Source organism: Phoxinus phoxinus (assembly GCF_949152265.1).
Source record: "Phoxinus phoxinus genome assembly, chromosome: 10".
NCBI classification, from domain to species: Eukaryota; Metazoa; Chordata; class Actinopteri; order Cypriniformes; family Leuciscidae; genus Phoxinus; species Phoxinus phoxinus.
The window spans coordinates 36,027,913-36,050,412 of NC_136885.1; the positions used below are offsets into that span (position 1 = coordinate 36,027,913).

Here is a 22,500-nt window from a genome sequence, read left to right on the forward strand (position 1 = left end):
ATATCCATTTTCATATACAAGTATTTCTAAATGAGAAAATATGATTGATTTTATCCATGAGGAATTGTTTGTTGCTCAGGTGATTGAAGGGGAAGAAAGAAGGATACATGACGCCAACCAAACTGCATGCGTGCACACACACACACACACACACACACACACACACACACACACACACACACACACACACACACACAGACATAAAGTAGAGATGCCATTATATAGTGCAGTGCAGAAGTATATTGTGTTCTTTGTGTCGTTTGAGGATTGTGCTCTTCCACCTGTATAACATCGATTAATAATGGATGTGAGTGTGGACTAAACCCACGAGGGCTTGACGGCTCTCTCACACACACACACACACACACACACACACACACACACACACACACACACACACACACACACACACACACACACACACGCGTGTGCCAGTGTGATTGAGATTGTGTGAGTGTTTGTGTGAGTGTTTGTGTGTGTGTGTGTGTGTGTGTGTGTGTGTGTGTGTGTGTGTGTGTGTGTGTGTGTGCGAGTGTGTGTGTGAGTGAGTGTGATTGTGTCACACTGAAACGCTGAAAACTAACAAACAAATGGTGTGCCCAATTCTGACCAATATATTTAACATCTGTCTGGAGAATGGTAAAGTTCCAGATTCATGGAAAGGGGCCCTGATCCACCGTATCCCCAAAAAAGATAATATTCCTGACGACCCGTCTACCTGGAGAGATATCTCCTTACTACCGACAGTCTATAAGCTGTTTATGAAGTGTATGCTGTCACGAATACTTCCTTGGTTAGTAGAGACAGGAATACTTTCACCAAAGCAAAAAGCTTATATTAATAGGCAGGGGATGAACGAACATGTCTTCTGTCTTAAAACGGGAATAGATGATTTCAAACACTCATCTACAAAGTTCTTCACTGTCTTTTTGGATTTTCGTGATGCATTTGGCACATTGCCCCATGATGTTATGTTTTTCGCATTAGATGAAATAAGACTACCACAGCTGTATGCAAACATAATTAAAGATGTCTACAACAACTCTTACATCCAAGTCATATGTGGAAGCACCCTAACCGATCCCATACCACTTAAAATCGGCATCAAAACAGGGTGCCCGTGGAGCGCCATCAATTTCATTCTGGCGATTAATTCCTGGATGAAGTGGTTGTGCCAGTGCGCGCCAGCAGGTGTGCGGTCCCCAAACCCAGTGCAAGGCTATGCGGACGATGTGGAAATCTCCTCAAGGGATGAAAGTGTAATTTCCAACATGCTCCTCCGCACAGATGAGTTCATAAGCTGGTCAGGTTTGGACATCAAACACACAAAATGTGCTGCATTCTATGAAAGACGCAGCGGAGGAAACAGATGGTATAAAGCAAAGTCTGATAAACCCCCTGCCTTCTCATTAATGCAGAAACCTATCCGACTGTATGAACGCCACGAAACATATCCTTATCTGGGTCATAAATTTAACGTCAGTGGCGATTGGGAGGAACAGATCACAGAGCTGTGTCACGAGTACAGCCAAAGACTTGGGCTGATTGATGCTGCCCCACTCCCCATCATGATGAAGATTGAAGCCGTCAGGCTGATCGCAGCGGCTAAAATCCAACACCTTTTCCCGAACGTACATATTCCACAACGTACACTGGCAGCGCTGAACAACGAAACGGTGAAGATGGTGAGGAAATGGTTTTGTCTTAATAGTCGTACAACTCGGGACATTATCTTCCAGCCGCGTAGAGACGGAGGTCTCGGTGCCCCAAACATTGAATGGCTCTACACCGCTTCCAGAACAGGACATCTTCTAAACATGCTCAACAATGACGACACAACGGTTAGAGAACTATCACGCGAATCACTATTTTTACATCTACAGCGTCGCAAAGTACCTGCTGCTTCTACAAACGAGTCCCAGTTTCTCGGTTTTAAACTAAAGCAGAACGGGAAGTTGGACATCAGAGCGGCCGGATTTGGAGTGCGCTCCGACTGGCTAGATTTAAATGATCTCTGCTGCCGTACAGGAACACAGCTGTCCTGGCTGGGACCCGCCGGAGAAGTAGTTGCTCTCAACGACAACATCATCACCGATCCGCTGGTCTCCACCCTGGCGATCATTAATAAAGACAGTACACCTCACCATCTACAGATTAAACACACAAGAGCTTCGATTCTTCACCTTAGACAGACTCAAAATGGACAGCACTGGACGGGTCTCAGATTACAAGGAAAACTAGCATTACTTCAGTTTGCCGACCATTCAGTGTCTCACTCTGTCCTGACAAACCCTTCAATCTCAGACGATATTCTAATATTCATGATTAAAGCAAGATTACAGTGTCTTCCAACGAAGTACAATTTGGCAACATGGTATCCATCAAAGCATGAACCCTACTGTATACTACACCCAACTCAGCAGGAACATGAAACAGTTGCTCACATACTAAACGGATGTTACAACTATAAAGGACTGTATGTGGCCAGACATGACCGTTTGGTTGATCTGGTTGCAAAGGACTTGCTAAAGCTAATCTGTGGACATGATAGTAAGATTTACAAGCATAGCACTGTACAATTTAACTGGTTTCATCATAACGCATCTGACAGTGATTACTTTAAAAATATCCCAAATACTCCTGACATTGTATTTGTAAATGAGGTTATGAGATCTGTGTGTGTGTTTGAGGTGGGCTGCAGTTTTGACCTGTATATGGATACTTGCTACTATTCCAAACTATTGAAATATCAACCACTGGTAGATCTCATTCACCAACTAGGATATAATTGTAAATTAATCATTCTGGTATTTGGAAGTTTAGGCCATGTCCATAAGAATGTGATCAGGGGGATGCAGTTAGGGGGGCTGCAAAAAAAGGAGGCAAAAAGGCTTGCAAAATTCTGCTCTGTTTCAGCCACCATCGGGAGCATGCAGATATGGAGACGAAGATGTTTTGTTTATCCTTAATGTGTTGAGTAGTGTTATAAAGGTACATGTACAAGTGTGTGAGCCATGAACTGTAGATCTGTCACCTTGTCAAAGACCCTTCCCAGAGTATTTGGATCTTGTTTTCTTTTGTAATGTCTTTCAGATCCAAATAAAAGCATTCAAATGTGTGTGTGCGTGCGCGCGCGTGTGTGTGTGTGTGTCTGTCTGAGCTAATATCTAATATACTGTATATATATGATCTGCAGAATAAGAGGGACCATAAAAAAATATTTATTAATTTCCTGAACAAGCTATTCCACATGACAGATTATTTTTGGCTGCACAAACCGAGATAACAGCTGGATTTATACCAATGACCCATTTCAAAATACAGTAATTCTCAATAATGTGTGCAGCATCTCAACCCTTTCCAACAATAACTGTACTATTTTGAGATCATATTTTTCTTCTGAAGGGTCGGTACTACATAAAATAATTAGATTTTTTAACTAAATGTACACATGATCATCCTGTGCAAAAGTTTTTACCCCCATCTCTTAATGTCATAATTGTGCACAAGTCCCACAGTGTGCATCTCAAATCATAAAGCCAGTCATTTGGAAAGAAAAATCACCAACTTTTGCAAGTCATTGCACTGTGTGAGTTTGATACGGCATGCGTTTATGGATTTGTGAAACAGCAGCGCTGGGAGATGTTTATATTGACATGGAACGTAGTAAACACTTTTCTTGTCAACCGCTGAGATGAGCAATTATTACACGAGTCGCATATTCCGCTGTTCTTTGACTCAGGAGCGGATGATTTAGCGCTCTGATGTATTGACTCTGTCACAGCGTCTTGTTTGCTAATCATCTGGAATTAATATTTCACCGCAGAATATCGTGGGATCAGCAGTAAATAAACCCACACAGAGACTTTGGATTTCACATCAAATAATGCAAACGCCGCAGACGCTCTCCCACTTGTGCAAGTCAAAGGCTATAAATGTCATTGGAAAGAAAGATTTATATTTCATAGAGTCGTATGACTGGATGAAAGCTTCTGCCTGCTCCATTAGATCAGAATCACTTTTTATCCCACTTTTGCCTCAATTATATCTCTCTTGCATTAAGCTAATTTGTTTCACTTATTGTGGAGAAATAATTCAAACAGCCGTTTAATCGAGATGGTCCTCACTGCAGAACCCAAAATCCAGGGGGAGGAGTTGGATCTGAATAAACCCACCCCTAAACTTACCAATCTCCACCCCCTGATCCCTAAACCCTCCCCTAAACCTGCCAATCTCCACCCCCTGATCCCTAACCCCACCCCTAAACTTACCAATCTCCACCCCCTGATCCCTAAACCCACCCCTAAACCTGCCAATCTCCACCCCCTGATCCCTAACCCCACCCCTAAACCTGCCAATCTCCACCCCCTGATCCCTACATTTTTATGCCACAGGTACATGTGTTTAAATGAAGTGTCAGTATATTTTGTATTTGCTCTAACATTACGAGGCAATTTTACAAAAAATATATGTTTATTGCAAGAACTTTTATAAGAGTTGATAATGTGCAATTTTATTCAGCTATAATAACTACACACTGGATTTGTCAGCATAAAACCATAAACGCGTCATGAACAAATGTCATCATGCTATTTTTCTATAAAGACGGCACAGTGAATTATTAAACAACTGTTGAGAATGTACATTTAAACCACATTATATTTGAATGTGCCAAAATTTATTTATACAGGAATAACAATTACAGGAAACAATGCATCACATCAGTGATGTTTTATTATTATTATTGTTGTATTATTTTGTATTATTATTTTGTCTAAAGTTTAAAAAAAATTAGTATATATTTTAGTAATATTTCAATCAATCATCCATCCATCCTTCCATTAATCTGTCCATCCATCAATCAATCATCCATCCATCCATCCATCCATCCATCCATCCATCCATCCATCCATCCATCCATCCATCCATCAATCAATCATCCATCCATCCATCCATCCATCAATTAATCATCAATCATCCATCCATCATCCATCCATCAGTCATCCATCCATTAATTCATCCATCCATCAATCATCCATCCATCAATTATCCATCCATCCTTCCATTAATCTGTCCATCAATCATCCATCCATCCATCCATTAATTCATCCATTAATCTATCCATCCATCAATTAATCATCAATCATCCATCCATCAATTAATCATCAATCATCCATCCATCAATCATCCATCCATCCTTCCATTAATCTGTCCATCAATCATCCATCCATCCATCATCCATCCATCCATCCATCATCCATCCATCCATCAATCATCCCTCCATCCATCCATCAATCATCCCTCCATTAATCTATCCATCCATCAATCAATAATCCTTCCATCCATCCATCCATTAATCTATCCATCCATCAATCAATCATCCTTCCATCCATCCTTCCATTAATCTGTCCATCAATCATCCATCCATCAATCATCCATCCATCCTTCCATTAATCTGTCCATCAATCATCCATCCATCAATCATCCATCCATCCTTCCATTAATCTGTCCATCAATCATCCATCCATCAATCATCCATCCATCCTTCCATTAATCTGTCCATCAATCATCCATCCATCAATCATCCATCCATCCTTCCATTAATCTGTCCATCAATCATCCATCAATCTATCATCCATCCATCCGTCCAAAAGATCAATGAAAGCAGCAGCATGATTCCTTCAGTGCAGACTGTCATTTGTAAGGACACTAATAGAGGGAAGTGATCAGAGTAATGGTGGCTTGCATATCAAAAATAATCAATAGAATTAAATTTAAATTTAAAATGCATTAAAACAAGAAATAAGGAAAGATAGCTGATCGGCATGTTGAACTGGTCAGTTAAACGAGCATAACATGATGGGAACGATGTGTGTTGGATATTATCATGCATTGAAACTGAACGTCCTCATGTGTGTTTCCTCCAGCGCCGTGTGGGAGCCGCTCCACGGGGTCCGAGGGCACCGTTCTGTCCCCCAACTATCCTCGCAACTACAGCGAGGGCCAGTCCTGCGTGTACGAGATCTCGGTGCCGGGAGAGTTCGGTAAGAAGCAGCGTTTCAACACAAATCACCATCAAGGTGATCGAGGGGAGACTATACCTGACCCTGTGACCCTGTGACCCTGTGACCCTGTGACCCTGTGACCCAAACCCAGTCTGGAGCCGCACGGGTATATCTGTGGCAATAGCAACTATACATTGTACGGGTCAAAATTATAAATTTTTCTTTTATGCCAAAAATCATGAGGATATTAAGATCATGTTCCATGAAGATATTTAGTAAATGTCCTACCGTAAATATATAAAACATGTATTTTTGTGAGTGAATGCAGCACAATCGTGAACATAAATGCACAACTTTAAAGGAGATTTTCTCAATGTTTAGATTTTTTTGCTCCTCAGATTCCAGATTTTCAGCTTATATATTCAGCTTTCAGATGATTTAATAAATCTCAATTTTAAAAAAAAATTGCCCATGTGACTGGTTTAGTGGTCCAGGGTCACATTTGCTGCTACTGTACAGAACATGCATGTGCCGCTGTGAAAATAACACGCTTAATGAGGGGAATGTTCTTTCTTTTCATTTCTGAGAACTGCTTTTCCTGTAATTGAATAGGCACAGCAGTCACAAATTAAATGTGTGTGTGTGTGTGTGTGTGTGTGTGTGTGTGTGTGTGTGTGTGTGTGTGTGTGTGTGTGTGTGTGTGTGTGTGTGTGTGTAACAACGGCAGCAATCCTGTAGTCGTAAAGGGTTTCTAAAATCTACATCTCAGACGGTCTGGTTTGCCGGCAGGATCACGACTTCTGAGAGCGGTTGTGCTTTGAGTCTCTGGGGCGACTGAGATCATGCTTAGACTGCCTCATATTTTATGCATGTACACACTGTATTTGTTTAGTTTTGCTCGTAACAAGCGGCATCGGCTGTGCACAGCGAGAGACCGAGGCGTCCAGGATCAAGCGGAGGAGAATGTTTCAGTGACCTTGTATGAACCGGAGAAACTTCTCCTTCAGAACGGCTCGGACTATAGAGATGTGATACTGTAGATGTGGGCGGACGCAAATGTCACTTTATTATACTTTGTCCAGCCTGTGAAAGGGTCAGAACTAGACACGAGATGAGATGTAATCGAACAAGACGTGACTCAAAAGCTTCTGTGGCTAAATAACAGAATCAATGATGCAAACTTCATCAAATATGAGAGTAAAGCAGCTCTACAGAAGACAATAGAGTCATTATTCAGATCTGTTCTGTTCTCGTCCGGTAACGGCAGTGCAGTACGGTTACTTTGAAAACATATATTAATATTTTATTGAATTAAAAAATGTATACTAGTGTTTTCTGCAAGAAAAAAAAATAAGAAAAAAAAACGGGGAGTGTCAGAAAATATGAGGGATGCAATAAATGAAAGATAATGTGGAGAATTGAATAAATGCAAGAAAATATAGGGATGCAATGAATGCAAGACAATATGGGAGATTCATAAAATATGGGCAATGCAATAAATATTAGACTATTTGAATGATGTAATGCATAAAATATTGGGAGTGTCATAAAAAATGAGGGATGCAATAAATGAAAGATAATATAGGGAGTGTCAGAGAATATGGGAGATGCAATAAAGACATACTAGTGATCTCAGACATGTTGGACCCCATTTTGGAATTATTGCATGCATTTATTATTTTTATAATAACCTGACTATTGCTTACGATTGCATGTAATGAATGTTTTTGATAGTGTAGTCCATAACACCCCCCCTCCACCCCGATCTGCTGAGCATATGTGCATAGAAATGCATTGGTTTTTAATTGGCAAATTATATGTAATGATATTTGATTGACTTTTGAAGTACTTTCATATCAGTTTCAAACGTTACACAAACTGTCCGAGAAAACTGAAGTGTGCAAGTTCTGCAGAGACACACATCCTGAAAGTCTTCGAGTAGCCCTTCTTTCATGTGTTTTATCAGTTTCAAACCCTCTTCAGTTTATATTAATAAGTTCTACTAAATGGCAAGAGTTGGGGATGATGCCGTGAGGCGTCGCGCTTGATTATGAAAGTGTTCTGATGATTTAACTGTCTATGAGAAGAAAGAATAGAAAACACAAACCGCTGAAGCTCTTCTTAAAATATCACATCAAACAGGACTTCAAGTTCTCAACTCTTCAAAAAACTTTTAGACTTTCAGAGTTTCTTCCTCAGATTTAAAATAGACCACGGTCAGGCTGGTGACTTTCACTCCAGAGTATTTTTAGTCTCTGAAAAGGTTGTCTTTTGTATTTCTGTACTAATAATTTATGCAAATAATTGGTGAATGACATTCCATTACGTGTTTAAAAAAAAAACTTTGCTTAAAATGAATTCACGAGTAATGTTACAAAACAGGGCCCGGTTCCCCGATAACGCTCACTCGCTCTAAGAAGACTCGAAAGATATATCTTACCAAAGTAGTTTTTGTTCCTAAGTGTGTTCCCCGAGTGTCCCGTAGGAAGCTTCTACACGCTGCCCCTTACGCTCGACGTTACGAGTCAAGTGCCGGATTAGTTGGCATCGATTGCTCAGGAATCAAATCTCCACTTCACACAACAGTGCGTTACGGCGATAAAGAAAGACAACACGTTCTATGCAAATGAAACATTCCTCAAATTGTTCCAGTAACATTTATTTTAACATAGTTATCAGTTATCAATTAAATGATCAAATTGTCAGTAATATGTTCACACGATATGTTGTGACGAACTGGGTATCCCTCGCTAATCATCCCTCCTTATCCGTTGTGCCGCTTCTTGACACGGGTTTAACGACTTCTAAAAATCATGTAACACACTTTTATATTAATGGTACGGTACTTTATAATCAGAATTGATTGGCAAGCAGCTGCAGTTACGTCTGTTTAATGCGGTATTGATTGCCATTGGTTAATGTTTTCAATAAAAAGCAACCTATCTGCAATGAACAGAGAGAGAGAGTTAGATACAGAATATGGTGGGGAAGCAACGTTAAAAAAAGGCACAACGCTTCTCGTCAGAGGAACTGGAAGTTTTGCTGGACGAGGTGAGCTTGCACAAGGTGACACTGTTTTCCAGCTTTCGGGATAACTTGTGCAACAGCAACAGAAAAGAGCTGTGGAGCGACATAGCAAGGAAGATGTCTGCCTCCGGATCAGGAACACCAAGGTCCTGGCAGGACGTCAGGCAAAATGTCAAAAGGGCTTAAGTTTTGCAGAATAAAAAAATTGACATGGACTAAACGGCTCCGCGGCCGGTGTTGTGCCGAGTTTCGACCCCCTGCCAAATTATTACCCCCCTCGTTGAAGTCAGTGCCTGATTGCCTAATCCTAACCCCTCCCCCACAACTAATCCTAACCTACCAATGCTAGGGGGGGAATAATTTGGCGGGGGTCGAAATTCGGCACAACACCAGCGCCGCCTTTGATTCAGTACAAGGACACGTTGGATCGCTGCCATAGTTGGTCGCTTACTGGACACCACCATGCTTACCCATTTATAGATCTTAGCCATTTATAGATCTTAGCCATTTATAGATCTTAGCCATTTATAGATCTTAGCCATTTATAGATCTTAGCCATTTATAGATCTTAGCCATTTATAGATCTTAGCCATTTATAGATCTTAGCCATTTATAGATCTTAGTCATTTATAGATCTTAGCCATTTATAGATCTTAGTCATTTATAGATCTTACCCATTTATAGATCTTACCCATTTATAGATCTTAGCCATTTATAGATCTTAGCCATTTATAGATCTTAGCCATTTATAGATCTTACCCATTTATAGATCTTAGCCATTTATAGATCTTAGCCATTTATAGATCTTAGCCATTTATAGATCTTACCCATTTATAGATCTTAGCCATTTATAGATCTTAGCCATTTATAGATCTTAGCCATTTATAGATCTTAGCCATTTATAGATCTTACCCATTTATAGATCTTAGCCATTTATAGATCTTAGCCATTTATAGATCTTAGCCATTTATAGATCTTAGCCATTTATAGATCTTAGCCATTTATAGATCTTAGCCATTTATAGATCTTACCCATTTATAGATCTTAGCCATTTATAGATCTTAGCCATTTATAGATCTTAGCCATTTATAGATCTTACCCATTTATAGATCTTAGCCATTTATAGATCTTAGCCATTTATAGATCTTAGCCATTTATAGATCTTAGCCATTTATAGATCTTAGCCATTTATAGATCTTACCCATTTATAGATCTTAGCCATTTATAGATCTTAGTCATTTATAGATCTTACCCATTTATAGATCTTAGCCATTTATAGATCTTAGCCATTTATAGATCTTACCCATTTATAGATCTTAGCCATTTATAGATCTTAGCCATTTATAGATCTTACCCATTTATAGATCTTAGCCATTTATAGATCTTAGCCATTTATAGATCTTAGCCATTTAGAGCCAAATTGTTTGCCAGATTTTAATTATCAGAAGTGATTGCCAATGTAAACGCTTTAATGACATTACGAAATAGCCTAGGCTAATTACCACCATATTAGTTCTGATACCAAATAAAGTCAACTTCATAAATAGGCCTGTTTACATTGCGAACATATTTTATTATTAGTCTTAAAATGTCCATAACATAAAATCATTGTTGAGACACAACATTGTCAACATACCATAGTTTGACTTGTACTGTGCTGCGCTGATTTCTGAAGACTAACTTACTTACAGAAGATATACTTAGCGTACGAACGTGTCGGGAATCGTGCCATAACGTTAAGAGAGAGGTTAAGGAATAGGTTAAGAACTACTTAGCGATAAGAACGTTTTGGGGAACCGGGGCCATGTCGGTAACACTTTACTTAAAGCCTGTATATATAATGCATTATGAACGTCAACCACAGTTATAATATCACTAGAAATTATTATGCATTAAAACACACGACAAACAACGGAACAAGGAATCTGTGAATATTATAATGCATGTTAACTTTGGTTTATTTATGAACAGATAGAATGTATTTTAATGTACATTATGAATACCTTGGTAATAAAGTGTTACCAAGATTTTTTATTAAGAAAAATGTTGTTCTTTTGAACTTTCTATTCATCAAAGACTCTTTGAAGCATGTCAATCTATAAAGTTCATATTTGCATTTATTTTTCTCCTTGACTATCATGTCCAATTATGGAAGTGAAATGTTTTTCATGTCGACTTTAATGACTAAACGGAACAAAATAACCCAAAACTTCAATTAAGGTTTTATTTAGTTAAAAGTGCATCCCGTTGGAGATCAATTAGATGTCGGTGCAGAAACTGAGGGATAATTCAGCTCCGAAAAGAAGAACTGTCAGAAGTATTTATTTCTCATTAAAGCTCGTCAATTATACAGGACCTTTTGAACGGAATAATAAGGCAGTTCTCCTTTTTTTGGCCAGCTTTTAATGTTTAATTATTCTGTCACAAATAATAAATCCGGACATTTTTTAAACAGCATCTGTCTTTTTGAAAGGAAAACTGAATTATTCACAGCTGCCAAACGAGCGCCTTAGGCATGACTCGCGCATGTTAGACTCGCGCGCGCGTGTTTATAGAAAGTTGCCGACCGTACACTGCGCATCTGCAGCACGCAGCAAAATCTGTTCCCGTTGTTCCCTCAGTGTTCCCAGCGTATGAGGAATCTTGGCAGTGTCGTGAGAGCTTCTGCATTAGAGACTCGATTAGACTTCTGTAAACCGCAGCAGACAGCTCGTGTTTTATGCAGGGCTCGGCTCTTTTCATGCCAATCACAATGTCGTGGATGTACAGTTGCGTTGCTCACGCTAATCCCAACCTGCTCCCTGTCAACAGTCCAAACTCACTCCCTCTTAAACTGGTGGCAGATGTTCCAGAGAGCATGAGCGCGGGAATCTGGGCCTGAGGACACGGGCTCTTCGGTGGGTGTGTGTGTGTGTGTGTACGAGTGTGAGGACGTGCCCGGGGGCCAGTGTCGCATCAAACACACCGAATGACTGCAGACACCCACGTGTGTAGCTGTGGATTCAACAAAGCGCGCGATCACCCGTTTCCATCTCTGAGCGTCGGCTGTACATGCTTGGCAATCTCCGACACAGAGAACACACTGCAGGCTAATGCAATTAACACGAGAGCCAGTGTTGGGGAAGCGAGCGATGAACGCATAATCAAACGCGCCTATTGTGTGTTTTTCATTTTGCCTTTTCTTCAGTGTGAAATATTGTGGTTTGTGTGTGTGACCTGCAGTCTCAAAGCAATGGTGCATTCAAGTCTTGTCAGAAAGATGGTATTGTACAAATATGAATGACAGCGCAATGTCTTTATTACGAGTGAGGGAACTATGAGCTTTCTTTAAAGGGGTCATGACATGTTTTTTTATTTTTTATTATTATGTTCCCTTAGGTGCAATTATAGTATTACTATAGTTTTTTTTTACAAAAAACTTTTAAAATGTAGTGATTTATGACCTTTTCCCTGTTTCTCATCCTCTGATTCACACAGTCTGTTTTGGGGGTGTTTCCCCTTTAAGAGTTCAGTGTTAACGCCCACTGTTATGATTGGCTAACGTCAGTGCCTATGCATTAATTATTAACGCCCCCAGCCAGAACATTTGCGGATTCAGCGTATTTAAAAAGTAGTTTAAAGTTTTAAACACATTACTTACAGTTTGCGTCGTCGTTGTTGAGCCCAGAATAGTCGGCACGGACTTATCTTTGAGCAACAGTTTTCTGCATCATTTTGGGATTTGTTCTCAAAACAGTCATCCTTCAAATGTATAGAACAAACGCTTAAACTAACACTGCCGTGACTGAGACGTCCGCAAAAAATAAAGTGCATCCATTTTTCCCTGACGACTGGATCTTTCGCAGCGTATTCACAGATGTTGTTTGTCCACAGCAGGAACAGCACATCTGCGGCGTCGTCATTTCCCTGCACACAGACCCACTCGCTGTCCGGCGACTGAACACTTGTGAGGCGCGGGCGCGACAATGATACGAAATGAGCGTAGTTGTCTTGCGCTTAAAGCGTAGTTGTCTTGTGCTGGAGGCGGTCATATGCAAACGCTGGTACGTCACTTCGCACCGTGACGTCACTTCTCACCATGGATCCAGAACGAGCTGAATTTAGAGCTTGATTAAATAAATGATTCGTTTATAATGGGGAGGACGTCTTAAGCTATGAAACTTGCAGGACGTTTAATGGTACAAAGACCTCTTATATACCAAAAGATCAAGGCAAATTTGGTTTCTCATGTCATGACCCCTTTAAGAGCCGAGTTAAAGAGTTGAGGGAGTGTCAGACAATATGGGGATGCAAAAAATGCAAGAAAATATGGAGAATTTAATAAATGCAAGAACATATTGGGATCCAGAAAATATTGAGGATGCAATAAAATTGATTAAAAATATGATGGATACAATAAGTGCAAGCAAATATGGGGGATATAATCAATGCAAAAAAAATATGACATTTATCATTTACTGGTTGACCAATCAGAGCTTTTTTGGAAAGGCAGTTTTGAAAGAGACAGGAGCTCAAACACAGTTGTACAGTGTGAGAAACACGTTTAGATCATGCACATGTATACGAGCAGACACCGAAATAAAATGAGCATAACTTGTTCTCTTTAAAGCGATGTGGGCCGGTAGTGGAGACAGGGCCGGAGGAGAATGTAAAGCAGATCCAGAGTTGTTTAAGTGCAAAACTTTTCCTCGACTGTCTCTGGAAAGCCCGGCGTCGGTGTGTGTGTGTGAACATTGCCTGCGGCTTAGCCTAGCGAGAAACACGCTGGGAAGAATCGTACTCCTGAGAGATGAGTCACCGAGCTTTAACTGCAGCGATACCAGCGCTTTGCTAGCGCTAATGTTTGTCGTCGTGTTGTTGTCACTGTCTGTTTCACCGCCTTGAATAATTGACACAAGAGTTTGTGTCAGAGCGCCGGGGGTTCATATCCATGTTGTCTGCTAGTGTTTGAAGCGGTGTGTGTGTGTGTGTGTTAGCATCGAGGTGTAGCATCGGGCTTCCCCGCGGATCCGGCTCCAGGCCCAGTCCTTTCTTCCCATCATTCTGTCGGCATTAAGATCTAGTTATTCTCTGATCACCGCGACTCTGTTGTTGAGGAGCAGACGCTGTGTGGAGCTTCTGTTTGACAGCAAACTGGAGAAAGTGATGAGCGGTTTCACTGAACGGACACGTTTATCAGAAGAGTGTCAGAATATATGAGGGATGCTATAAAGCCAAGACAATATGGAGATGCAGAAGAAAGTATGGGAGATGCATAAAATGGGGATGCAATAAAGGCAAGATAATATGGAGAATTTCATAAACGCAAGAAAATATAGGATATGCAGAACATATGGGGAATGCAATAAATGCTAGAAAATATGAATGGTGTAATAAAAGCAAGAAAATATAGGGAGTGTCTGAAAAAATTAAGGATGCAATAAATGCAAGACAATGTGGAGAATTTATTAAAAGCAATAAAATATGGGGATGCAGAAAATATGGGAGAAATATAGGGGATGCAGAATAAAGTATGGGGATGCAATAAATGCATGAAAATATTGGGAGTGTCAGAAGAAATTAGGGATGCAATAAATGCACAACAATTTGGAGAATTTAATAAATGCAAGAAAATATAGGATATGCAGAACATATGAATGATGTAATAAATGCAAGGAAATACTGGGAGTGTCAGAAAATATGACCGATGCAATAAATGCATGACAATATGGAGAATTTAATAAATGCAAGAACATATGGGGATGCAGAAAATATGGAGATGCAGAAAATATGGAGAAGCAGAAAATATGGGGATGCATTAAAGGCAAGATAATATGAAGAATTGAATAAATGCAAGAAAATATAGGATATGCAGAACACATGGGGATGCAATAAATGCTAGAAAATATCATTGATGTAATAAATAAAATAGTGTATGAAAAAATGAGGGATGCAATAAATGCACGACACTGTGGAGAATTGAATAAATGCAAGAAAATATGGGGATGTCAGATTCATCTCAGAGATGTTTGGCTCATTTTTAAGTTCAGCTTTTTGAAATGAACAACACTTCTGAAGCCAAGCCGGCCACAACAGAAGCTGTGTGTGTGTGTGTGTGTGTGTGTGTGTGTGTGTGTGTGTGTGTGTGTGTGTGTGTGTGTGTGTGTGTGTGTGTGTGTGTGTGTGTGTGTGTGTGTGTGTGTGTGTGTGTGTGTGTGTGGTGTGTGTGTGTGTGTGTGTGTGTGTGTGTGTGTGTGTGTGTGTGTGTGTGTGTGTGTGTGTGTGTGTGTGTGTGTCCGTCATCTCAGACAGCAGCTTCCGCCGGAGAAGAAACCGCTGCTGATGTATGTGTACACTGGTAAAAGCCCGACGGCTCTGTTAGATGCGGAGGACATGAACAGACGTTCACCATTACCCTTTACATCACAATCCTGACCTCCGCTGGAAACATGTCCACTGGATTAGCTGTCCTTGTTGAGATGGGATGTGGTTGCCGTGCCAACAGCAGTGCAGTTTCCTCGACTTAATAAACCATTACCAGTTGAAAAGGCTGAGCTTTCTATTCTGCGCATGAGTTCGGATCATTGTGATTGTTTAATTTATCAGTCCTCGGGGGAGAATCGTGTGTGACCTGTGTGTGTGTGTGTGTGGAGAACAGTGTTGCTTATCTGACATTGTGTGAAGATCAAACACCACACACTCCTGTGTAAAAACAACAGAAGACCCAATTACCCAGCGTCCTTTGTGTCTGTCAGGATTAATCGTGCAATGGATGCTTGATATTGATTTGCTGACTAATATCCTGTACCTGTATTATAATAAGATTGGCTAAGCTTGCCAAACCGCATCCCGAGCGGGCTTTGGCATCTCATCCTCTCAAGTATTAATTCCAGGAGGTTTTCATTATTGACTGCTGATAATAGAGCTGATTGAAGATGAAGCATGAGTTGTGATTAGACAACACTGTTTGTTTAGTCAATGCCAGTGCGTAAAAATAGTTCATGTTTAACAGTCAGTTATGAAAAGATGGATTTTGAAGCAATGATGTGCTGTAGAAATGTCTTTTGAAGTGCAGATATTGCGGATCTCTATGTTAATACTGATTGGAGATGTACTGAAATATTTATAAAAACATGAGAAAAGGTTGAGTAGAAATATTTCACATGGGGGAATGTAAGCTATGGCTAAGACTTGTCTCATGAATATGAATTAGTTCCTGGGCACTCCAGGAAGTTCAATGTCGAGGATCACCAAATTAATATTCATGAGACAAACCGTCAGCGTGTGAATGTGTCATAAACAGTGTAAGCGGACGTGGGATTCTTAACCCGGCGGGCAATAAAAGTGGAGAGATCTGTCACTATGGCCACTTTACAGAATTAAGATGAATTAATGAATACAATTAAGATGAATTATAATAATAATTATATTATTATTAGATGTAATTATAATTTATTACATCATCCATATTTTCTTGCATTTATTCAATTCTCCGTATTTTCTTGCATTTATTCAATTCTCCGTATTTTCTTGCATTTATTCAATTCTCCATATTTTCTTGCATTTATTCAATTCTCCATATTTTCTAGCATTTATTCAACTCTCCATATTTTCTTGCATTTATTCAATTCTCCATATTTTCTAGCATTTATTCAACTCTCCATATTTTCTTGCATTTATTCAATTCTCCATATTTTCTAGCATTTATTCAACTCTCCATATTTTCTTGCATTTATTCAATTCTCCATATTTTCTTGCATTTATTCAATTCTCCATATTTTCTTGCATTTATTCAATTCTCCATATTTTCTTGCATTTATTCAATTCTCCATATTTTCTTGCATTTATTCAATTCTCCGTATTTTCTTGCATTTATTGCATCCCCCATTTTTTTCTGACATTCCCCATTTTTTCTGCATCCCAATATTTCCTGCATGTATTACACCCTCCATATTATCTTGCCTTTATTTCATCCCCCACATTTATTGCGTCCCTCATTTTTTCTGACACTCCCCATATTATCTTGCATTTATTAAATTTTCCATATTATCTTGCCTTTATTGCATCCCCATATTGTCTTACGTTTATTGCGTCCCTCATTTTTTCTGACACTTCCCATATTATCTTGCATTTATTACACACTCCATATTTTCTTGAATGTATTGCACTCCCAATATTTTCTAGCATTTATTGCATCCCTCCATATTTTCTGCCACTCCTTCATATTTTCATACTGTTCATAATTTTTGGGCAAAAATTATGTTGCCAAAATGTTTCATGATTCATCGCAAATAAAACAATCAACTCCAAGCACAACTATACACAATATGCTTACAAAAACTTTATCAAAATCTTTAACAATGACTTTTGGCCACTACTGTACATGTACTGTATCTAATACATTAGCTATTTTAACAGGAAAACAAGACAAAAACACTGATGTTTAGTAATGAACCTTCAGTATAAGATTTCATAAAGTCCCAGTGTTGTGTGGCTGTATTATTGCGTTATCTTTGCTTCACCTCCTCAGGTGAACTTCATATGTTGCTGAAAGTGTGTTCTGCTGCTTTCAAACGAAACAAATGTGCAACTACCGTTCCTCATCCAATTACAGGAAATACATTTCCTTCAAATGCCTGAAAGTAGAAAGAAAGAGCAAGAGTGATTGTGAATTATTCATAGGAAATGACAAACATATGGCTGTGTTTTTCTCACTGGTGTTTTATCATGTGTCTAATGTACGGCGATGGCCTGAAGGCAGACTGTGTTCTCAGGCCTTCGGGCGAAACACATTCACTTACTCTCTTTACAGTTCCTGTATCGACTCCTCCACGGCTTTATGGCTTTATTTGGAGTTGCGATATTAATTTATGGCATTTCCCTGCAGAAGTTTGAATCTCTTGTTAGGGCTTTTGTGCGGTGACTTTAGTAGGGCTGGTTATTACTGAATTCAATAAGTGATGATTGTGTTGGGAACACTGCTATAAGGGGGGACAGAAATATGAGCTATAATGTTGAAGATGTCATATACTCAGTTTTATTAGCTCTACGACTGCTTGTTTCACACACGGTCCCTTTGAAAGCCACTAAAGGGAAAACGCCGTTTCTGTTCGGGGTTCAGCCTGAGGAAACACACTTCATAAAGGAGATGTTTAGGAAATGTTTGGAATATACCAATTGTTTCTGATTCTAGATAGATGGATGGATGGATGGATGGATGGATGAATAGATGGATGGATGGATGGACGGATGGATGGATGAATAGATTGATGGATGGATGGATGGATGGATGAATAGATTGATGGATGGATGGATGGATGGACGGACGGATGGATGGATGGATGGATGAATAGATGGATGGATGGATGGATGGATGGATGGATGGATGGATGGATGGATGGATGAATAGATGGATGGATGGATGGATGGATGGATGAATAGATGGATGGATGGATGAATAGATGGATGGATGGATGGATGGATGGATGGATGGATGGATGGATGGATGGATGGATGGATGGATGAATAGATGGATGGATGGATGGATGGATGGATGGATGGATGGATGAATAGATGGATGGATGGATGGATGGATGAATAGATTGATGGATGGATAGATGGATGGATGGATAAATGGATGGATGGATGGATGGATGGATGGATGGATAAATAGATGGATAGATGGATGGACACTACAGTCTCTCTTCTCTTTCTCTCTCTACAGTTCTCTTCGGCCAGTTTCTGTTCTTCCAGACGAGCTCTAATGATGTGGTTGAGATCTTCGACGGGCCCTCGACCGAGTCTGCGCTCCTCAGCTCCAGCTACGGCTCTCACTCAGGTAAAGGCTTTGTTTACCGCGGGACAGCAACTAAAGGCTCGTCTGCCGAGACCAGGTGACATTAAAAGGGTTAGTTCACCCAGAACTGTAAACTCTGTCAGTAATGACTCCTCATGTTGTTCCCCGTCAGACTTTCCTTCATCTTCAGGACACAAATGAAGATATTAGTGATTAAATCTGAGAGTGTCTCACTCCTCCAGAGGCTTCTGTTGTAATTAAAACTTGCCGGCCCAGAAAGTTAGTAAAGACAATGTTTAAAATAGTCCAAGAAAAAGTACAAAAGGTATTCTCGTCGCTTGATAAACTTAAGGTTGAGCCAATGATTTATATAGCAGACCATCGATGTGTTGTCTGACCGAACAAGCACGTGACGGCCCCTCAGGTCTGGAAGGAAGTGTCTCAACGCATTGAAGACCGCCATCATCTCCAGGCAGTTTATGTGCCACGAAAGATGATGAGTCCTCCACAGACCCGGAGCTGAGCGGCTCCCCAGCCCGTGAGGGAAGCATCAGTCGAGAGTGAGACTCGATGGCAAAGAGTTTCTAACATTGTGTCCTAACCAGATGCGATGCGATAAGATTCCAGCGACAAATAATGTGTCTGTCCACACTAGACGCAACGCGACTGCGAGATGCGTACAAATCAATCAAAACCCACAGCCAATCAGAACAGCATGTGGGCAGAGTCTCGCGGCGAGTGCACAGCCAATCAGAACAGCGTGTGGGCGGAGTCTCGCGCCGAGTACACAGCCAATCAGAACAGCGTGTGGGCGGAGTCTCACGGCGAGTGCACAGCCAATCAGAACAGCGTGTGGGCGGAGTCTCGCGGCGAGTGCACAGCCAATCAGAACAGCGTGTGGGCGGAGTCTCGTGGCGAGTGGACAGCCAATCAGAACAGCGTGTGGGGGGAGTCTCGCGGCGAGTGCACAGCCAATCAGAACAGCGTGTGGGCGGAGTTTCGCGGCGAGTGCACAGCCAATCAGAACAGCGTGTGGGCGGTGTTTCGCGGCGTTTCGCGGCGAGTGCACAGCCAATCAGAACAGCGTGTGGGCGGAGTTTCGCGGCGAGTGCACAGCCAATCAGAACAGCGTGTGGGCGGAGTTTCGCGGCGAGTGCACAGCCAATCAGAACAGCGTGTGGGCGGAGTTTCGCGGCGAGTGCACAGCCAATCAGAACAGTGTGTGGGCGAAGTTTCGCGGGGAGTGCACAGCCAATCAGAACAGCGTGTGGGCGAAGTTTCGCGGGGAGTGCACAGCCAATCAGAACAGTGTGTAAGCGGAATCTTGACGACACTCGCAAGAAAATGGATAAGTACATAATCAAATTCACAAATATTACTCCATTTAAACATTATTAAAACACATAGGCCACTGAGTTACTAAAACAATCTTTGTCTAAGAATACACTTGTTTGTTCACATTTTGAACGTTCTTGTTTCCATGTTTAATTTCAAGATCTGAGGTGAATCATCCAGTGTTGCTTTTACAGCTCAAAGCTGGAGCACTAAACGATATTCACAGTCACATGACACGCTTTAACATTAAATAAAGCACATAAACAGTGCCTGAGATTATCAGTGCCACACTTTGTGTTTGTTGTTCCAGCGCGACGTCGCAGAAAAATAGAAACCGTTTCTAAAATTTGAATGCTCAGATTATTAGTGAATTATTAGATAATCTCATTATTTTCCTAGCAATGCTATTCAATTTATACAACGCTCAACGCTCACATTTCTATGCTGACACTGTATATAATATAATTTGTAACAATGCATGTTGTATTAAAATAGAAAATAGAAAAGGATGCAACACACACATTTCCACTCGTAGCCTCAACCTGTGGACGGCTGCAGACACATGACTTCTGTAACGCTGTTGATGTGGCACACACACTGATGATCTGGTTTATGCCGAGGTTGTAGACAGATAACAGAGATGTTTTCTTCCCCTCACCTCCTCAAATTTCTCATTTCACAGCAGAGCCGTTGCCGCTGAGCTCTGCCAATGAAATCACCATCAGGTTCAGAACCGAGGGACCCAGTACAGCTAAAGGCTTTCATTTCGTGTATCAAGGTGTGTATTCCTCAACTCACATTAAGGCTGTGGGGAAACTATACTTACATTCCACTCATGCTATTTTGCAGTATACACTAGGGGTGTAATAACAATATATCGTGTCACAATATATCGCAATACAAAAATGTAACGATATGTATTGTGTATAGTTCACCCAAGAAAAAAATACTGTGTGAGAACTGAAAAGTTTTAGTGTCAGCACTACATTGAACTACTATATGTAATGTTGAATATAATGTATAATAATGCACTGGGTCCTGATCAGTGTTGGGGAAAGTTACTTTTAAAAGTAATGCATTACAATATTGCGTTACTCCCTTAAAAAGTAACTAATTGCATTACTTAGTTACTTTTTTAGACAAGTAATGCGTTACGTTACATTTGCTTTACTTTTTTCCCCACCTGGGCTGGGCTTGTTTTTTTATAACACAAAAATTGTATTTTTGGGCAAATGTAAAGACCCTTTCACAGCAAAAGTGAAATAATAATCCTCAGACTGAAGGACATGTGTACAGTAGAGGAAAGCAGACAAGCAAACCTTTCCATCTATCTATAGTCATTTTTGCTTATTTAACTGAATCATCGAAGGTCAGAAGTACATTGGTCAATAAAGTGAGATTAAATGCATAAAAATGTATGTTTTATTTAACATATTTAGTTATTGGAGGTGTGCATAGTATTCTGATTCTGCATTTCACTGATTTTATTCATTTTGAGGAATATTTAATATTTTTTTGTGCAAGTGAGATGAGTAAATGCTCACATTTAGTCTAGAACTACAATAAACATCATGTTCACACACACACACACACACACACACACGTCTCAACATGAGGACAGGAGAGCTGTCAGTCAATAAATGGGAAAACAAAGTAACTTGCGTCACTTATTTGAAAAAGTAACTCAGATATTTTGTTGTCAATTTTAAAAGTAATGCGTTACTTTACTAGTTACTTGAAAAAGTAATCTGATTACATAACTCAAGTTACTTGTAATGCATTTCCCCAACACTGGTCCTGATAATGCAAAATATCTGATGTTACCAGTAAAAGTGTCCTATACATTATTTTAAATATATCTAGTTAGTAAAAGAGTGCAAGCATATTCGTTTTCAGCTTCAGAATTATGAATATTGTTATTCTGGTGTCTCTATTGTGCTTTGGGTTTCCAGCACCAAGTCCAAGACTATTCATTTGCACAAACAATGTGGTATAAAATTCAGCATTTTAATCAACATAAAATTTTTTGTTCACCTTTTATCATATGTCTTGGAGTATCGCAATAATATGGCATCGTGAGTTCAGTTTCGTGATATGTATCTGATCGTGACATGACGGCATCGTCACACTGATGTAAAAGTTGTTGACTCCAAACTTTTGAACTGTACAGTGTATATTTGTTATGCAGATTTATAAAAATCCAAAGTTTTTCCGCAGCTGTTCCACGGACCAGTGCTTCCCAGTGCAGCTCCGTGCCCGAGCCTCGCTACGGGAAGCGCATTGGGAACGACTTTGGACTGGGCACGTTTGTGCTGTTCGAGTGTAACCCAGGCTACTCTCTCCACGGGGCCAGCGCCA

The 22,500-nt window shown here is 40.2% G+C and overlaps 2 protein-coding genes across 3 annotated transcripts in view; one reads left to right on the plus strand and one right to left on the minus strand.

Moving 5' to 3' along the window:
- csmd3a (CUB and Sushi multiple domains 3a) overlaps positions 1 to 22,500 on the plus strand; it is a 382,979-nt gene that overhangs the window by 191,505 nt on the left and 168,974 nt on the right. The window contains exons 31-34 of the mRNA XM_079626776.1: positions 5,928 to 6,044; positions 18,736 to 18,849; positions 20,825 to 20,920; positions 22,360 to 22,500. The exon at positions 22,360 to 22,500 is cut by the window's right edge and continues 63 nt beyond it. Of these exons, the coding sequence (XP_079482902.1) occupies positions 5,928 to 6,044; positions 18,736 to 18,849; positions 20,825 to 20,920; positions 22,360 to 22,500 (468 nt within the window). The remainder of the gene's footprint in view (positions 1 to 5,927; positions 6,045 to 18,735; positions 18,850 to 20,824; positions 20,921 to 22,359) is intronic.
- The window catches only part of slc25a32b (solute carrier family 25 member 32b), a 249,864-nt gene that overhangs the window by 13,350 nt on the left and 214,014 nt on the right, over positions 1 to 22,500 (minus strand). The window lies entirely within an intron of this gene.